The sequence below is a fragment of the Dendrobates tinctorius genome, unplaced genomic scaffold, assembly GCF_039654945.1.
Source record: "Dendrobates tinctorius isolate UK_male_01 unplaced genomic scaffold, ASM3965494v1 ptg000021l, whole genome shotgun sequence".
NCBI classification, from domain to species: domain Eukaryota; kingdom Metazoa; phylum Chordata; class Amphibia; order Anura; family Dendrobatidae; genus Dendrobates; species Dendrobates tinctorius.
Genome location: NW_027361689.1, coordinates 2,310,827 through 2,330,143, shown reverse-complemented (window position 1 = coordinate 2,330,143; position 19,317 = coordinate 2,310,827). Strand labels below are relative to the sequence as shown.

Sequence of the window (19,317 nt, the reverse complement as noted above, 5' to 3'; positions counted from 1 at the left end):
ATCTATGCTTAGACTCAATTCAGTCGGCTGGCTCAGAGGCCGTGTGAGAAGACTGCTGGCTCAGTTACTGAAATGAACCTATTCACGGGGGGGCGGCAATGGCAGAGACAACAATCCAACGCTCAGCGAGTATCACTAAAAAAAGTTTATCACCTATCCATAGGATAGATAGTAATTATTTGATCCCAGGGGGTGGTCCAGGAGCAGAGACCCCCCCACTGATACTGAAAGTGGGGGGGAATTGACAGAATTGAGCAGAGGTGAACTCGTGTGACCGCCACTCCTATACAGTGTATGGAGCGTTGGACGCGCATGCTCACTATTACTTCATTCACTCGAGAATTTAGGACGCCTGTCCTTGTGCACCTTCTGAGCACAGGTGATACATATCATTTATGGGACAACCTGACTAGTTAGACAAGGACACTCAACTTCAGCCGGGTTCCTCAGGGACTGTGCCACCCAGAAAGCAGCTATGACTCTTGATGCCCAATGTCATAACGGTAGGAGACTAGGCTTGGACAAAACCCCTTCCACACCACTGCTCCGACTTGGTAGGATTTTATGAAAACAGGTCATTATATTTATTAGCGAGAAATAAGTATCTACCTCGTACAGGCTCAGCATTTATTTTGTGCCAGGAAATAGCTTAGTTACTCACCGATAACGGTGTTTCTCGGAACCCATGACAGCACCACGGAGAGAGGGGGTCCACCCATCAAGGACAGGAACCTACAGATAAAAAGGCGGCACCTCTCCTCCACCCCCAGTTGGTTACAGAGCATCAGAGGGTCTCCCGGTTAGTTAACAACAAAAGTATATACATAACATTATAATATTGCATATTATGGAGAACCCCTGTGTCTAACTAAAAACACTCTACACACATTAAGCTGTGCTCACCGCACACGTGAAAGGTGGGGAAATAAGCGGGTGCTGTCATGGGTTCTGAGAAACACCGTTATCGGTGACTAACTAAGCTATTCTCTCTCACCCATGACAGCACCACGGAGAGAATTTCAGAGATTGGTAGCTTAGGAAGGGACCACCGCCTGTAGGACCCTTCTCCCGAAGGTCAGGTCAGACGCAGAGGCTAGATCTAGTCGATAGTGCCTGAAAAAGGTGGAAGGTGTTGACCAGGTGGCCGCCTTACAGATCTGTTCTATTGATACCTCTGATCTTTCTGCCCATGAGGTCGTCATCGCCCTTGTAGAGTGAGCTTTTAAACCCTCCGGGATGGTATTCCCACTGGATGAGTACGCCAGGGCAATCGCATCCCTTATCCACCTTGCTAAGGTACTCTTGGATGCTTTCTGAGTCCCTTCCGACGCCCCTGGAAACATACAGAGAGAGACCCTTCCTTCCTATATTCCTTGGTGGCCTCTAAGTATTGAACTAGGCACCTCTTCACATCTAGGGTGTGAAATCTCTCCTCTCCCCTATTCCTAGGGTTTGGGCAGAAGGAAGGATTACCTCTTGGGACCTATGGAAATGTGTCGCCACCTTGGGTAGGTACGCCGGGTCAGGTTCCAATATGACTATCATCTAGGATTTTAGTGAATGGGGGTATTGCTGACAAAGCCTGAATATCACTCACTCTGCGAGCAGATGTTAGGGCCACTAGAAGTACCGTCTTTAATGATAGGATTTTTAGGGGTACCGACTGGATGGGTTCAAATGGGGGCCCCGTTAGCGCAGATAACACTAGGTTTAGATCCCATGATGGTAATTTCTGGGCAATTATTGGTCTACACCTGGCTGCGGCTCTCATGAACCGTGCTACCCAAGGGTTGCCTGCCACGTCTTGGTTGTAAAGGGCACCTAAAGCCGCTATCTGTACCTTCAACATACTGGTCGCCAACCCGTTCTAGCCCCTTTTGCAGAAACTCAAGAATTTTTTCATCCTGAACTCCATCCTGAACCCTTGCCCCGGAGCTGGACAGAAATTTTCTCCAAGTTCTCCCGTAGGCCCTGGTTGTTATTGGCATCCTACTTTTTTGTAGAGTGGAGATCACGTTTTCTGAGAACCCCCTCCCCCTTAGCAGTGTCCTTTCAAATTCCATGCTGTTAAATGGAGGTTCACTGCTCGAGGGTGTAACACGGGACCTTGGGACAGAAGGTCGGGGAGATCTGGTAGAACCCAGGGGTCGGTTATTGATAGTATTCTCAGCTAGGAGAACCAGGTTCTTTTTGGCCAGAACGGGCCTATTAGTATCATTCTTGCCCTGTCTTCTCTGACTTTCCTTATGACTGCCGGGATGAGAATGGGCGGCGGAAAGGCATACATTAGGCCCTGTGTCCACGGAAGCATAAATGCATCCAGGGTCCGGGGGTGTCCCCTGGGGTTTAGGGAACAGAAAGCTTTTACTTTCTTGTTTCTGTAGTCGGCAAACAGATCCATGTCCGGGGTTCCCCACATTTTTACGATCTGTAGAAAAATGGACTGTTTAAGAACCCACTCCCCTTGATGTAGCTGGGTGCGACTCAGGAAGTCTGCTATCTGGGTTTTCTGCTCCCCGTATGTGTATTGCAGAGAGGGATAGTAGGTTTTCCTCGACTAACGTGAACATTTCGGAGGATGTGTTCATTAGTGTTCGAGACCTGGTTCCCCCTGATGGTTTATATAGGCCACCGTCACCCGATTGTCCAAAAATATCCAGACATGATGGCCCCGTAGTACCGGCAGGAAGTGTGTTAGGCCATAGTCTACTGCTAATAGTTCTTTTTGGTTCGAGGAGGCTTCTAGTTCCTGAGCTCCCCATTCCCCCTGAGCCAATCTGTTGCTCATATGTGCTCCCCATCCCTTGGGACTGGCATCCGTGGTGATTACGTGTGTGATTTTTATCACCCAGGGAACCCCTTTGGATAGGTTGTCTCTGTTCCCCCACCAAGCTAGGGAATGAATAGTTTTGGAGTCTAGTGGGACGTGACCCTCCAAGTGACCTCTTAATGCAAACTGGTTGGCCAATACATCCCCTTGGAGATCTCTCGTATGTATCTGTGCCCACTGGACCGCTGGCAGGCAGGCGGAGAGGGAGCCCAACAGGGACATTGCCTTCCTTAGTGTCATGGAAGGGTTCTGCATCGCTCTTGCTACCACCTGAGTAATCTTCTGGTAGCGGGTTTTTACAGGTGGGGCATTCCCTGTTCTTTGTTTTTTCTTTCTTCTTTCCCTAATAAGGGAAAGAAGTCTATTACAATGGGGAACATTCACGTAGCTCACTTACCCCATATGCGCGGTTGCAGGTACCGGTTCGGGAGGTGGATTCAGATCCCTCACGGGTTGATCCAAGGAGGGTGACTTGCTCCTCGCAGTCGACTTGCTGCGCTGTGTGGAGTGGCTGCTGGACCAGCCCTCGCGTCCGTCCTTTTCTTTTTGTCGGCGATGGTGGTGTTGCCTGTGCTGCTGCTGCTGCATTGGCTGCTCCTCGTGCTGGTCGCTTTCCTCCATGCTCACAGGACGCTTCCAGCATGGAGCAGCTCCAGCATCTCTCTTTTGAATTTCCCGGCCGTGACGTCACCTCCTCCTCCCAGCCTGCACCGCTGTGCCCCGGGGAGCGCGCAGTGCGCATGCGCCGTCCGCGGGGACCCGGAAGTTGCTGCTTCATTTCCGGGGCAGCGCCATCTTGGTACACCTTTGTACCACGGCGCTGCCCACGCGTGTACTGGCGTCCCACAGCCCCATTCTCCTATCTGGAGCGGCGGCTCGGTCCTCTCCTGCCTGCTCACCCTGTACAGCCCCTCGGCTACAGCGGTGGCAGCTTCAGGTACCGACCCCGCCGCGACAGGGGCCTCCCCACTGTCAGACCTGCAAACAGGACGGCCCTGGACTCTTCTTCTATCCGGTAAGCTGCTGCCGCTGCTGGTTCCACGGGTCACCCGTCAAGGACAGGAACCCAACTGGGGGCGGAGGAGAGGTGCCGCCTTTTTATCTGTAGGTTCCTGTCCTTGATGGGCGGACCCCCTCTCTCCGTGGTGCTGTCATGGGTGAGAGAGAAAGATATTTTTTAATTCAAAATAAATATTATACAAATATTACATTTTAATTTTATTTTTGGAGCATTTTTCCCCAAAAGTTCTGGACACAAGTCACAAAGGACCCTGCACCGATGTGATCTTGTGACCAAAACAGAGTTTTACTCACAAAAAATAAACAGAAGTGAGGGAATAGATTTGAATTTTATGAAAATTTCACAGGTCACCGGAAAATTCGAACAAGCTGCCATTCAAGTTAATGGCAAAAATGCCTGCAGCCATTTTACACATTGCAGAAGACTGTATCGGCCGCAGGAGGCTAACATGATCGGAGGCACGACCTACCCAATAATGCCTAGTAGTCATCACCCAGCAGCCTTATATTATATATGCGATATTCTGTGGTGCCCACCTGGCTTCTTACATATAGCAGTCATCACCACATTGTAAAGCACACGCAATCAGTAGCAACTAACATAGTCTGTATAAAAGCCTAGGCAGGAAACGCAGCACCCATGTTAAAGCGATCTAGGATAGCGAGAGGACTTCATAGCTCACAGCTCAGCAATAGAGACAGAAACAGAAAAGCCCTAAAACATTGTACAAAAGACAGTGATATGTTGCGTAATTGCTATGGTGTAGGGGACATCTGTCCTATTTCATTTGACTTACAGTTATACATTTTTGTTCATTCATAATGCACTAGATAGCAGCAGCAAGACACTGAAAAATGATTAAATCTGAAATCAGTGCCAGAAACAGTTGTCGGCTTGTCAAAAGCAACTGTACTGAGTTTTTGCATTTCTTGTGCAATCGTGTTTGTGGAGAGGGTAGTAATGTACATTGTTTTTCTTTAAAAGATTCTGTTTTCTGCTTCCCCATCTGAGCTCAAGAATGTCTGGGCAAAGAAATGTATTCCAGCAACGTGTCATTTACAGGGCTACTTGCTGCAGCTTTGATAAAATCACTGTTTTATCTGCTGTAGTTCTACCAGTTTTCTGAATGCTGAGCTCTGTATAATAGTTTTCTGCCTCTGCAGAGTGTTCACAGAACATTACCAGTCAGTAGTGCGGGTGTGGTTAGACTTCCTGGAAGCAGGTTTACTAGTCCTCTAGTGATAAAACAATGATTTTATCAAAACTACAGGAAGCAGACCAATAAGTGACACATAGCTGGAAGCAGGGTGTCTGTGTCTCTCTCTCTATATATATACAGGGTGGGCCATTTATATGGATACACCTAAATAAAATGGGTGGTGACCATGACGGTCATTTTGAAGTCGGCCATTTTGGATCCAACTATTTTTTCCAATGGGAGGAGAGCTTTAAACTAGAACAACATGGGAAGGGAAGCAAAAGACCAGAAAAAGTCACACACCTGACAAATGCTATTGAGAACTCTGCTATTAGAAGTGGAAAGGAAGAACAAAGACAAAAGAATCTAATTAATAAAAATATTGGAGAAAGAGAAACCAATCACAAACTAAAATGTTTCTATACTAATGCACAAAGCATGGGCAACAAACAAGGAGAATTGGAACTACTAACACAGGAAAAGCAATATGATGTCATTGGAATCACTGAAACTTGGTGGGACAATACACATGATTGGAATACAAGACTATAAGGATACAACTTATTTGCAAGAAACAGACTTGATAAACGAGGAGGAGGAGGTGTCGCATTGTATGTTAGAAACGCATATATCTGCACAGAGATTGAAGCTTCAGAGACTGGGAGTTCTGTGGAAACTGTTTGGGTAAGAATACAAGGACAGAACAATGGAAAGGACACCATTGTAGGCATTTACTACAGGCCGCCTGTGCAAGCTGAAAATATGGATGAACTCTTTATGCATCAAATGGCCAAGTTCTCCAAAAAATATGACATAGTTGTCATGGGAGATTTCAACTATCCAGACATTTGTTGGGAATCTCTCTTAGGCAAAACTAACAGGTCAAGGAAATTTTTATCCTCTCTTGCTGACAACTTTATCTTCCAAAAGTTAAGGGAGAAAACAAGGGGAACTGCAACCTTGGATCTAATCCTTATAAACAGGGAGGAAATGGTTGAGGAGGTAAAAGTGGCTGGGACCCTAGGAGGTAGCGACCATGCTATTTTAGAATTTTGGATAACTAGAGGAGGAAGACCTGTGAAGACTCAGACGTCAAGGTTAGATTTCAGAAAGGCAGATTTTAAGGGATTCGGAAAGAGAATTGGAGGGATCCAATGGCTTGATATCCTTAAAGACAAAAATGTCCAGGAAGGATGGGAAATCTTGAAAAATGAAATTCTCAAAGCACAATTGTTAACAATTCCAAAAAGAGGGAAGAATAGGAAGCATTTAAGGAAGCCAGGATGGATGAACACAGAACTTAAGCACATGCTAAAAAGGAAGAAGAAAATGTTCATAAAATGGAAAGTGGGAGGCATACCTAAAGAAGAATATAATGCTGTCTGCAGAACCTGCAGGGCACAAATCAGATTACTAAAGCTGACAATGAATTGAGGCTTGCAAGAGATGTCAAAAGCAATAATAAAGGATTTTGGGGATATGTCAAAAGTAAAAGAAAAGTCAAAGATGCTATAGGATTTTTACAGAATGAAAATGATGAAATGGTAAGACAGGATGTTGAGAAGGCCGAAATTTTAAATTCCTATTTTGCATCTGTATTCTCTCAGAAAGGAAATGAAACATCAACTGTTCTTCACTGTCCTATTAAGGGAATAGAAGAATCCAGGATATCTATAAACAGAAAGATAGTGAGGAAACACTTAGCTAACCTAAATGAATTCAAGTCTCCAGGTCCAGATGAATTACACCCCAGAGTACTGAAGGAGATAGCAGAAGAAATTTTTGAACCCCTTTCCATAATCTTTGAAAATTCTTGGAGAACAGGAGAAGTCCCAGAAGACTGGAGAAGAGCAAATGTTGTTCCTATCTTCAAAAAGGGGAAGAAGGTGGACCCAGGCAACTATAGGCCGGTGAGTCTGACTTCTATACCAGGAAAGATCTTTGAACAAATTATTAAACAACATGTATGTCAGTACCTGGATAAGAATGAAGTGATTAAACAGAGTCAGCATGGGTTTGTAACTAATAAGTCATGTCAGACTAACTTAATTTCCTTCTATGACGGAATCACTGATTGGGTGGATCAAGGAAATGCTGTAGATATAGTATTTCTTGACTTCAGCAAAGCATTTGACAAAGTATCTCATACAATCCTTATTGAAAAAATGACTAAGTATGGAATGGACAAGGCAACTGTTAGGTGGATTCATAACTGGCTTAGTGATCGGACCCAAAGAGTGGTCGTAAATGGCTGCACATCCAGTTGGAAGAATGTCTCAAGTGGGGTACCACAGGGCTCTGTCCTGGGCCCTGTATTGTTCAACATCTTTATCAATGATTTAGATGAAGGAATTGAGGGTAAACTGATTAAATTTGCTGATGACACAAAGCTAGGAGGGATAGCTAATACTAGAGAAGAGAGAGAGAGGATTCAAAAAGATATAAATAAACTGGAGAAGTGGGCAGCAACTAACAGAATGGTTTTTAACAGGGAAAAATGCAAAGTACTACATCTGGGCAATAAAAATGAAAAAAGCATATACAGAATGGGAGGAATAAGCCTAAGCAACAGCACATGTGAAAAAGACTTGGGTATACTAATAGATCACAGACTGAATATGAGTCAACAGTGTGATGCAGCAGCAAAAAAGGTAAAAAAGGCAAATGCAATTCTAGGATGTATTAACAGAAGCATACAGTCTAGATCACGTGAAGTCATTATTTCCCTCTACTCCTCTTTGGTCAGACCTCATCTGGAATATTGTGTTCAGTTTTGGGCATCACAATTTAAAAAAGACATCAACAAACTGGAGCAAGTTCAGAAAAGAGCGACCAGAATGGTGACCGGTCTGCAAACCCTGTCTTATGAGGAAAGGTTGCAGGATTTGGGAATGTTTAGTTTGCAAAAGAGAAGACTGAGAGGAGGCTTAATAGCTGTCTACAAATATCTAAAGGGCTGTCACATTGTAGAAGGATCAACTTTATTCTCATTTGCACAAGGAAAGACTAGAAGCAATGGGATGAAACTGAATGGGAGGAGACACAGATTAGATATTAGAAAAAACTTTTTGACAGAGTGATCAATGAGTGGAACAAGCTGCCACGAGAAGTGGTGAGTTCTCCTTCAATGGAAGTCTTCAAATAGAGGCTGGACAGACATCTGACTGGGATGATTTAGCAAATCCTGCTTTGAGCAGGGGGTTGGACCAGATGGCCCAGGAGGTCCCTTCCAACTCTACGATTCTATGATTCTATGTGACACATCAAACTTATTGAGAATTTTACAAGAAAAACAATGGTGTGCTTGGTTTTAACGTACCTTTATTCTTTCATGAGTTACGTACAAGTTTCTCTTTGTTTACAGCCATTGACATGTCGCAGAGGTTAACACATGAGGAGTGGATAGAAATTGTGTTGTTGTCTGGTGAACGCAGTACCCGGGTCATTGCAGAAGATTTCAATGCAAGACACCCTACGCAAGAAAACTGTCACCATTCCCATCTTATTTAGGTATATCCATATAAATGGCCCACTCAAAAAAGTTTGCCTCATCACTGAACATAATGTTTCTCTCATATGGATGCAATTGACAGGCAGATAAAGCGAGAGCACCTGCTGCTCTCTCAGTTCGTTCAGAGGTCTTGATTTGTCCGAAGGAGGTGACAACGAAGCCAGCGCTGTTTGGCAGCAATGATCACATGACATAATGTCATGCAATGCCTGGGAGAGACAGTACCAACAACGCTGGAACGGCGCCAGGACAGGTGAGTAAAGGGGTTATTTTACTGTGAGGCAAATATAGGAATTCAGAAGGAGGTGTCCGAGTAGTGGACAACCCCTTTAAATACTGAAAGCGTTACGTATACTGTATATTTCAGGTTTAACAGTGATGCCTGTAAAGTCAGTGTTCTCAGCCAGTGGGAATATACACATATATGGTAACTTTCTAAGTATCTGGCTCTTCTTTGGGGACGTTATCAAACCAGTGTGTGCACAGGACGGTATTACAGCTCCATGCTGCAGCCGCGTATCTGGGAGACGTGTACGAGAGGTCATCTAAGGAAAGCAAAAATCCCCAGTATAACCCTTTATCGGGAGTAACTTTAGTCCTTATTAACAGACCCCATAGCCGGAGATTTGCTTGTAAGCAGATAGGCATGAGGCCAATATGTGCTGTGGGGTCACTTGTGATGAACAGCAGTATCAGCAGGTGGCGCTATTGTCATCCTGGTTATAGACGTGCAGACACAAGCCAATATACCTAAACCCAGAAAACCGGAACACGAGGAAGCGAACCTGAACACTAGAGGGGCAAGGATGGTTATCTGGAAATTATGCCGATCTGGTTCAACGTCCATTAATTTGTGAAGAATAAATGATGACGCCATCTGAAACCGAATAGATCTGTATATACCAGCAGAGGCCCCCACATTAACCGAACAGGCCACATTCACACTCTCAGTATTTGTAAGATAAAACCAGGAATGGGTGATAAATCCAGAAGTGGTGACGTGTTTCTATTATACTTTCCCTCTTACAGTTCCACTCCTGGTTTTGGCTTACAGATACAGAGGTAAAAAACTCAAATACTCAATGCGAGTACATGGCCTAATATTGGTTATCTCATTACAATGGCATCTGCCAGGAGTGGGGGATGTAAGGGAACGGACAAGTTCTTAAGGAGGTGGTCTCAAGATTTTAAATAGGTAAAATGGCAAAAATGGCCAAAAAAAAATCCTCTTGTTCTCAAGTACAGAGTACAGCTCAGTGCCTAGGGTACCGAAAACCCAGAAGTCCGAGGGTCCGGATCACTAGGTAAGGCTCCATGTTTTAGATCCTTATCACACCTCTCTGAAGTGGGCACAATGGCTGGAAATGACCCCCTTCTGTCCTCCTGCACTGCTCCCGTGCTGCAGAGGCAAAGCTACCTCTGCAAGCTGCACGGCAGAGCGCACAGTTCAGACCAGCAATACCACCATGTCACTGGACCGAACATACAAAATAGGGCATTACAACAACCCTTCAAAGTGGATCTGTTGGAAGCAGAAATAAAAAGGTAAGACCTTAGCAAAAATTGTAATAGCAAAATGACTGGGTCAGATCATATACTAAACATGGTCTAAGGGAGGACAACAAATGGATGAGCTACCAGGTCATGGTCCCCCAAAACAGCAGAAGAGCATGAGGCTTGGCCTGTCTGCTCTGGTCCCATAGGAGAGCAACTGTGCTACTAATTACTTCAAAAGTTGCTCCTGACAATGGCAGAAAGGTGTCCAAACTCCTAGTACATTGTAGCTTGTTGCACCGTGTCTGCCAACTATTCAGATTCTGGGTGCATCAAATAGAACCAGTCAGAGAATCCATTCTGACCTCTATCCAGCACTTAATGTGCAGTAATACCTGGTAAAAAGATGGCACCAGGCATGTGCTGTAAGCCCTCATAATGGGGAAGTAAAGGCGTACCATCAAATCGCGCCTCCTTCTCCCATTGATCCATGGTCCAGTTCTGATCCTCATGCACCTCATAATAATGCAAAAACTGTTCAGGAATGATGTCAAAAGGGAACTTGTTATGTTCAAAAAATGCCATTCCCCTGCTGATACAGGGTTAATCTGATGGCAACCAACATTACTATGCTGTCTGGCTGCATTACTGAAAGTCCAGCTCTCAGGAGGAGATTAACTACTACCCTCCGTGTAGCCGCTCGCTTTCAGTGATCGGGGCGGTGCGGGGAGTGGATACAGTCACCCCCCACTATACTGTGAGCAGCTGTAATCCACTCCCCAGCACTGACCGATCGCTCAGCAGAGTGGATGTGCATAGCGATCTGTCAATCAAAATGTCAGGGAGTGATGTGGGCCACAGCTCGTAGTATAGCGAGGGCTGACTAATCGCTCCATGCACGTCCTATGACTGAAAGCGAGGAACATGTCAATATTATCTAAATGGGCAGAATTACTGAATAAATCAATAGAAACTTTCTAATATTGGAATATTTCATATCAGAGACATATGCTTTGCTCTACTCCTGGACTGATCTTTCAAGGGTAAAACCTCATAATTCAGGGTAAAATCTGCCTTTTGTGAAGACAGATGTCCCCATTACTGGGATAGGAGATGACAGTTGGTGCTTTTAACGTTCGATGGAGAGGGGAGGAGCTAACGGCTGACAGATATTTCGCTGCAGGTTCTACTGACATGACAGTTGGTACATTTACAGGTCAATGGAGAGGGAGGAGCTAGCGGCTGACACAAACATTCCGTTGCAGGTTCTACTGAAATGACAGTTGGTGTTTTTAGAGGTCAATGAAGAGGGAGGAGCTAGCGGCTGACACAAACATTCCGCTGCAGGCCCTACGGAGATGACAGTTACACTGGAAATTCAAATAATAAAGAAAACAAACCAGAAAGATAAAATGCGGGACAAATCACCAGTGTAAAAATCGACCAAGAAACCAAGAAATAGAACGTGGTGATGCATCAGGCCATTATCTTTGGGCGACCAGGTTACACTTTATTCCTGTGTTTTTAATTCAGGTTTCTACTATTGGTTTGTACTTCTGATGAGCGCTCAATGACGGGGTGCAGCTTCTCTCCTTGTACATGTATCATCCATGCTCCACAAAAATATTCCAGCCAGAAAACCCATTATTTTCTGCACAATTAGTGTTTTACTCCCAGCATAAAGTCGCGTTCTCACCTGCAGCGAGTCTGTGGTGTGGTTAGTCGGCTGACCGCTCTTGCCATACCCTTGCCCGTGGGCATTCAGGAGCCTCCCACTCAGGTCGACGGCGGCCCGCCAATTCTTACTATTCTGTGGGAAGAGAACAGAAGATGGTGACTAATAAATGATGCCAATAAAACGCTCAGCTGGTTCATTTGCTTGAAGCGGCTCGATCTAGTCATCAGTAATGATGACAAGGTCAGTAAAGATGGCCAGGAAAGCCAGGGATGTCATTTGTCAAAGCCGTGCGTATAATTAGGTAGTAAGTGAAGCCAAGCATGAGGCGCTGTTTAGAGCGAGCAGAAGACACCGACAACATTAGAAACAGTGAACCCCCCTCCATTTCCAGAGATGTTAATGGCCTAAATTTTACTGCGGGTGAAAGCAGGCACGCGCTGCATTTATAATCGAGGACGCCAAATCTTTCTTTTTCTTTCACGTCCCTGAAAATAAATGGATTAAAAGAGTTAAGAGAAGTTTTCAACCTTATCATTGATGAGGACCAGTAAGTAAAGCTCGGCAGTCTACTCCGATCTCCTTGGCCGGCTATGCACAGCCCTGTCCCATTTCCTGCACTGCACCCCTAAATATTCATGTAATTTGCATGGGAGAAAAAACATATATATTTTTTTTTTGCATTATTTTTTCCAAGATTTAAAAAAAGAAATAAAGACAATTATTTATTGAAGCCTAAGTAACACTCTTCTTTACATGGCCGCTGTGAGCAAAGATGATTTATGGTGCTTTAGCTGCGGTGACGGAGCTGCGCGCGGAGCAGCTGTTCTGCTACCAGTCATTTCAGGACATGAGCGCTCTCCAACGCCATAGGCGTCCTACCAGGGAGTCTGCATAAAAAAGGAAAAAAAAAATTCTATGCTCAAAAAATAAAAATAAATAGGAGCAGTCATGTTAGCCAAATCGGGTCACTCCAAATAGGTGGAAGCCAATGACAGCACCCAAACTATGACGTGTCTCACTCTGAAGAAGTGGGATCTGCCGCCCATGTACAGATCCTGTACAGGACAATATGTATCTATTACATTTGATGGATGATTGCACAGATGCCAACAATTGTGACTGTGGCGGGAATGTCCTAGGAATCTGAGCCAGGAGGTGGTCCTTATGCAAATCCCACCCATAATTGGGCAGGACCCACCATTTGTTCGTCCCCAGGAAAGGCTTTCGAGGGAATCTGTCACCAGGATTTTGTGACCTCCTTGGACACCGACATAATATAGGAACAGAGCCCCTGATTCCAGCCATATGTCACTTAGTTTACTGGGTGCAGCAGTTGTGATATAAATCAGAGCTTTCTCTGATCTAAATGCAGCAGAGCTCAGAAATCTGACCCCGCTAACACCCAGGATTAGCAGCTTTCCATGTACGTTGTATATAGACAGTAAGCTGCTAATCAGTGCTGGAAGTGTGGTTAGACCAGAAGGCATGAGACCAGATAGTCTGGCAGTGATAATGTCCGGCTGAAAACACTGACAGTATTAAAACTACAGCACACAGCCTAGTAAGTGACACCTCGCCGAAATCAGTGTCTCAGCCCCTACCTCATGCTGCCCTCAGATTATATAACACAAACCTGCTGACGGACTCCCTTTAAATGTCACAATTACATTATTGGTAATGGCATGGGTCTCAATTGATTCCTTTTCCTGATGCAAAGATTCTGTCCACACAACCCCTTTAAATTCTGAGCCATTGAAATTGTGAACAGAGCCTAAATAAACATTGCGGTTACTGTAACTCTTGAAAGCAGGAATAGAAAGGCTGCCGCACCTATCCTTGCTGTTAAAAATACCAGAGTGTGAGCTCTATTCTTCAATCCAGGATGATCCATGTTTCGATCCTCAATATCAGAGTGACATCATTATACTTACATTTCTAGCCCCTTAAACAAGCTATATATTGTTGAGCGTCCGGATGCAAGATCCCCACCAATCACTCAAAAGACTGCAGAGGTGCTTGGCTCGAGACACATAAGCATTGCTCTCTGGGGTCTCCGGGGTACGGACACATGTGCCTGCCTGTACAGTCTTTCAAGTCATCACGGGAGAGGGGGGGGGGGGGGGGGAGTCTCAGAACCTAGACCCCCACCAATTTAGAGCCCATTTATTTGCCTATTACGTACTAAAAAGAAAACTGAATAAAACACATTTGGAATTGTAGAGACAAAAAAAACCCCGCAGTGTAACCAGAGCCCTAGTCTAAACACCGTACTTTCACTAGGTGGAATACAAAAACAACATACATTATGTAATAAGCAAAAAGGAAGAGAAAAACAAAAAACAAAACAATAAACACTCCGTCCCTCCCAAAAAAAACTCAGAAACAACAAACCAGCTTTTCTTGGCTATAAACAAAAGGTGGAATTACAACGGCGCTCATTCCATCCTGCATGGGAACGCCGCATTTCCCAAAGACGCTGCTAATAGTACCTGCGCGCATTCCCTCCCCAGAAACAAAGACTCAAAGGGGGCCATTAACTCTACGTGTGACACCATTAAGGTGATTAAAATGTCCTCCTCCACCAGCCATGACATTCTTCTCCATCATAAATTACACTGCCACCGCACACTGGCACAGCTCGGAGAAAATGCATTTATTAACCCTTCCTGAGACGTTCCTCCGCTATAGAGGCGAGAGTGCAGAGAGTCTCCATTATGCCATTAAAAGCTTTTTAGCAATCTGCTGCAGCCGACTAGTCCCTTGTCAGCGCCAACCCAGCAATTGACCCCTCTAAGCTTGACAGATACGTCTACGGGTGATTAACACGTGATATGACGAAGCGTGCCAGCTTTAAAAAGCTTTATAGGCAAGCTGGTGTGAAACTGTGGCTTCCGAAACACAAGACTTAAAGGTTCACCCGGCCTGCACCTTGCCTTGTATCTTACTGAGCTGCGTCTCCAGCAATTCCCCAACACATACTTATTCGCAGAACCACTCGCCATGCGCTCTCCAATGCCATCAACAAGATACAGTACTACCAAGGTGGAGGCTGAAGACATATGCCAAGGTGAGCCATGCAGCTGGCCTGGTCTCATCCTCTCATCCTCCAGGGCATCCTGTAACAAGTCCGGGATTACAAAGTGCTCCGCATTGTTTCCAGACACAGCGCCACTGTTGGCAATATTCTGGGCCTGGTATTGCAACTCGTGACAAGTCGATGGATGAGAGTAGAGCTGTTTTTCCAAGCAGCGATTGGCTGTATTGGTCACATGACATCATTGCAGCAGGAAGCAGAGACTGGTGGGGCACCAAGGAGTTGGTGGGACGAGTAAGGTTTCTTTTACCAATCTGAGCATTTTGTCCTTAAAAACGAATCCCCAGACAACCCCTTTAAGATGGCTAACTCATTACTGTCTGCAGCACTGCACTATTTCATTACGGTAATACTGGACCACCACCTTATGCGTTAGGGGCCTCTTGACTCTCCCCCAGATGACGGATGTTGAGGGACAGAAGGATCAGCCAGTTGGTTTTCAATATGCCCCACCTTTTTGTTCTTTGGTAAGCTGCTGCCAAGCGTGTCTGGCAGAGACTTTATTCCAGATCCTTATACATCCGGATAAGACACTATAGCACTAATGTCTTTCCAGTTTACTAACCCAATATCCTTACATGCACGCATGTCCAAACTGTGCGTGCATGTTTATAGGACAAACAATGAGAGATAGCAGACGACCAAATAGATTTAAGGGTATACCTATCCCCATGATCCTATTCCAATATATTGTAGGTGTAATAATAATAATATTAGAAAATACCTCCAATTAGTGATGTAGTATAGTTCTTCTAATTCGCCATGTCGCTTACCCCAAATGAAGGGCATCGCAGTAGCCTAGGTAACTATGGATGCGACCACTAACGGCTACGTGACTAACACTATGTGAGTGGTCATAAATATGGATACCTAAGCTACTCCAATGCCTGTTTATAGGGTAAGCAGCGTAGTGAATCAGAAGAACTATATTTAATTTCTAATTGGAGATATTAACTTATATTATTACCACCTTCCAGATATTGGGATAGGATCTTGGAGATGGTAATACCGCTTTAATTTATGTACTTCTTGTACTAGGAGTTTATTACCTTGTAATTAGCAGTGTATTTCTGCTGTTTTCCGTCTGCCAGTATATACGATAATTACTTTTGTTATGGTCAGATAACATGTGCTCAAATTTGGTGAGTAAGTTTGGGGATTTGTTGCCTTGCGTATCACGAGTTCCTATATCCTTTGTAGATAATTCCATCCCTCTTCCTGATGTGTTTTTTTAGTTGACCTCTTCCTACCTTTTAATTATTTATTTTGTATATTCATCTAATAAAATGTAGATATTGTACTATAATATGTGACTATTCCCACAGAAAAATCATTTTGCTTCTTTAAGTATAGGCGATAGATATGTATTTTCCATATATAAATGAAGTGTGTGGCCATCCTTAAAAGGTTTATTCTCAAGTTATTAAGTTGATTTAATTAGGTAGCATGAAAATAAGCAAATTTGCATTTAACTTGCTTTTTCTGCTACCATTCTCCTGCAATGACAGCTTTCATCTTTCACAGTGTACAGCTCGTTTCCATGGAGTTCAGCAAGCAGTGCCTGACCAGACCCTGATGAAGAACAAGCAATAGTTACATTCCTGGAGAGAGGCAAACTAATACCTCAATCACCTCTCTCCAACCCACTGATTTCTCTACTACAGTTAGATGCTCACCTTCCTCCTCTTCCTTTTCAGCGACTGACAAGTTGCTGTTATAAATCTTGCAAAATCACCAGCTCCGCAGCTTTCAGAGCATATCTCCCAATCACGGCTCTCTGTCAGCTGGTTGACATGCCTGGTTATATCTATATGGTAATATAGTGACATTGTAAATTCAGAACAAACCACTGAGAGCTGAATGTGTTACAGCAGGACTTGCGCTGAGCTTTAAAGTTCTACTAATACTACAGCTCTGCTGTTCAGCAGGATTGCCACTCAAGGAGGAGAATCCGCCCTGCCAGAATCCAAGAAGTAAGGAGACTGCACACCTCTCAAGATACATATTGAGAATACCCCTTTAATGCGTATGGGGGCTTCCCGCAGAGAAGGATGCAGGATCCTCCCGCAGAGAAGGATGCAGGATCCTCCCGCAGAGAAGGATGCAGGATCTTCCCGCAGAGAAGGATGCAGGATCTTCCCGCAGAGAAGGATGCAGGATCTTCCCGCATAGGGGGATGCAGAATCTTGTCGCAGAGAAGGATGCAGGATCTTCCCGCATAGGGGGATGCAGAATCTTGTCGCAGAGAAGGATGTCGATTCTTTTGTTTTCAGGGAATTAACTGCTGTTCTCTCATAGGGAACAGAGAAGAGCCAAGTGATTCCTGTGAATGGGGAGTCAGGGGATATATCTGTCAGCTAAAATATTGTTCGTTCCACACCTACCTAGTGTGTGCGTGTGTGTGCGTGTGCGCGTGGGGGAGCTTTAGGTTGTCTGCCTAGGATTAAAGCTGGAGATCTACCAAAACAGTAGGGACTCTTTATCAATTACTGTAGCCCAAATGACCAACTTGAGCCACATTTTCAACAACAACTGTTTCTTTTCAGAGCAGGAAACAAAACCTTCCTATAATAAATCATTACAATGGTAACGAGAATAAGGAAACAGCAAGGAAAAGTCAAAGTAGCCCACCAGTAGTAATGACGGCTGTATTTCAGAGCATGGTACAGAAAACGCTGCAGCTGCCTGGGGATTATGAATGAGTGCATAAAACGCAGCGGGGCACGGTGCACACCAGACGAGGGGGAAAAAAATAGGGCACAAAAGAAATAAATGGATGAAGTTTATACACAGCAGTGAGCCTCACACTATACGGAAAACATCAAATCCAGGTCACCGTATACCCAGCCGCACTCACGGCTCACAGCTGATTTTTTAATATTTCATAGCTCCCCTTATTGCATACTGTATGTTTCCAGCCCTCTGCATAGCAGCTGAACTCCACATTGCCTTGTCAGGAACAAAAGACTAAGGGGACACAGAGATAAATAGCCAAAATTATCAAAAAAGCAGACCAATGAAAACTGATATATACACACACATCGCATAATCAGCGCTATTAATTCTGAATCTATGGTTTTATTAATCTCCTTGCTGCCTCCATGTCCTAAAAATACCTCATATTGCGGCACTTCATGCGGCCGAGCAGCTGCTTGTCTTCCTGTCCTATTGAGTAGAACGAGTCCTGCCTGAAAAAATCCGGGCCTAGGAGTCAGACCCAATACAAGGCAGGGCAAGGTCCACCTAACCCAGGGGGCAGTGACTGGAACTCATGTTATCCCTTGTCAAGATCTGCACCAATCAGCTTCCGATCAGGGCACTTGGATAAACAAATATTGGAAAAAAAGAAAAAAGGAAAAAAAGTAAGAAGGAAAAAGAGAAAGGAAAAAAAGACCGAAGGAAAAAAAAGGAAAAAAAAATAAAAATAAAAGAAAAAAAAGAGGGAAACAAAGAAGGAAACAGAAGGAAACAAAGAAGGAAACAAAGAACATTCAGAAAGAGATAACAAAAAATGAAAGAATGAATGAGAATGAATGAAAAAGAATCAGTAAGAATAAGTAGGAAAGAATGATTGAGAGAAAAACAATGCAATGCTTGAGAAAGAAAGGAATAAGTAAAAGAATGAAAAGGAAATAAAAAAAAAATTAATAAATGAGAAAGAATGAATGAAAAAGGAAAGAAAAAGAAATGTAGAGATTGAAAGAAAGCAAGAACATACAGAAAGAAAGAAAACAAAAAGAGAAAGAAGGGAAGAAAACCAGAAGAAGACAATTTCCCAGGAAAGACATCAAACCACAAAAACAGCAACCACCCCCAATTGTATTGCTCTTTTCTCACACTGTCCACGGAGCACAATTGTAGATATCCTGCAGCCATGAACACATTCAACACAGGCTCCACTTGCTCAAAAATTCAGAAATGACTTTCCTTCCTCCACAGAACTAGGCGATTAAAGCACCGAGTTTGGCCTCTTCCACTGTGGCCTTGTTTTTATGCCTTCACTAAGAGTTTTGTACCTGTATGGATTTTTAAAAAGTATGGCTGCTGTCTTCCACCTGTCCACAGGTGCTACGCCGTACTGCATCTCAGCTCCAACGGAGAGAACGAGGCCAAGCTGTTATACCACATGACCTCCAGGCATCATTTTTGGGGAAAAAAAAAAAAAAGTGTCTAAAAGAGATACAATGCCTTTGACAGCTTTATATTCTAAACCATGATTATCTATGGACACAACATGGTCTAAAAGATGTCCCTCAATCACGTTGTTAAAGAGGACCTGTCACTTTCTAAATAAAAAATTAAAAGTTAAATCCCTTGGAAATATCCCTGAGACCCAGATTCTGACTTTTTTTTAGTTTTTCACTTTTACGCTGCGTCATTCTGTTGAATAGATATTCTCATTTATTGCTGTTAGAGTGCAGCATGTGAAATCTCTGTTAGGAGTCCAACTGGGTGTGTCGTGTGCTTTTACCCCATCCTTTCAGACTCTGC

At 44.1% G+C, this 19,317-nt stretch overlaps 1 protein-coding gene across 9 annotated transcripts in view; it reads right to left on the bottom strand.

Annotated features, from left to right (window-relative positions):
* Positions 1-19,317, bottom strand: part of TRAPPC12 (trafficking protein particle complex subunit 12) — a 116,665-nt gene that overhangs the window by 68,720 nt on the left and 28,628 nt on the right. For all 9 annotated transcript variants that reach the window (XR_012230822.1, XM_073568151.1, XM_073568146.1 and 6 more), the window contains exon 4: positions 11,751-11,864. Coding sequence is in view for 8 of the 9 variants with exons in the window: in XM_073568151.1 (XP_073424252.1) it covers positions 11,751-11,864 (114 nt within the window). In the remaining variant the exon portion in view is untranslated. The remainder of the gene's footprint in view (positions 1-11,750; positions 11,865-19,317) is intronic.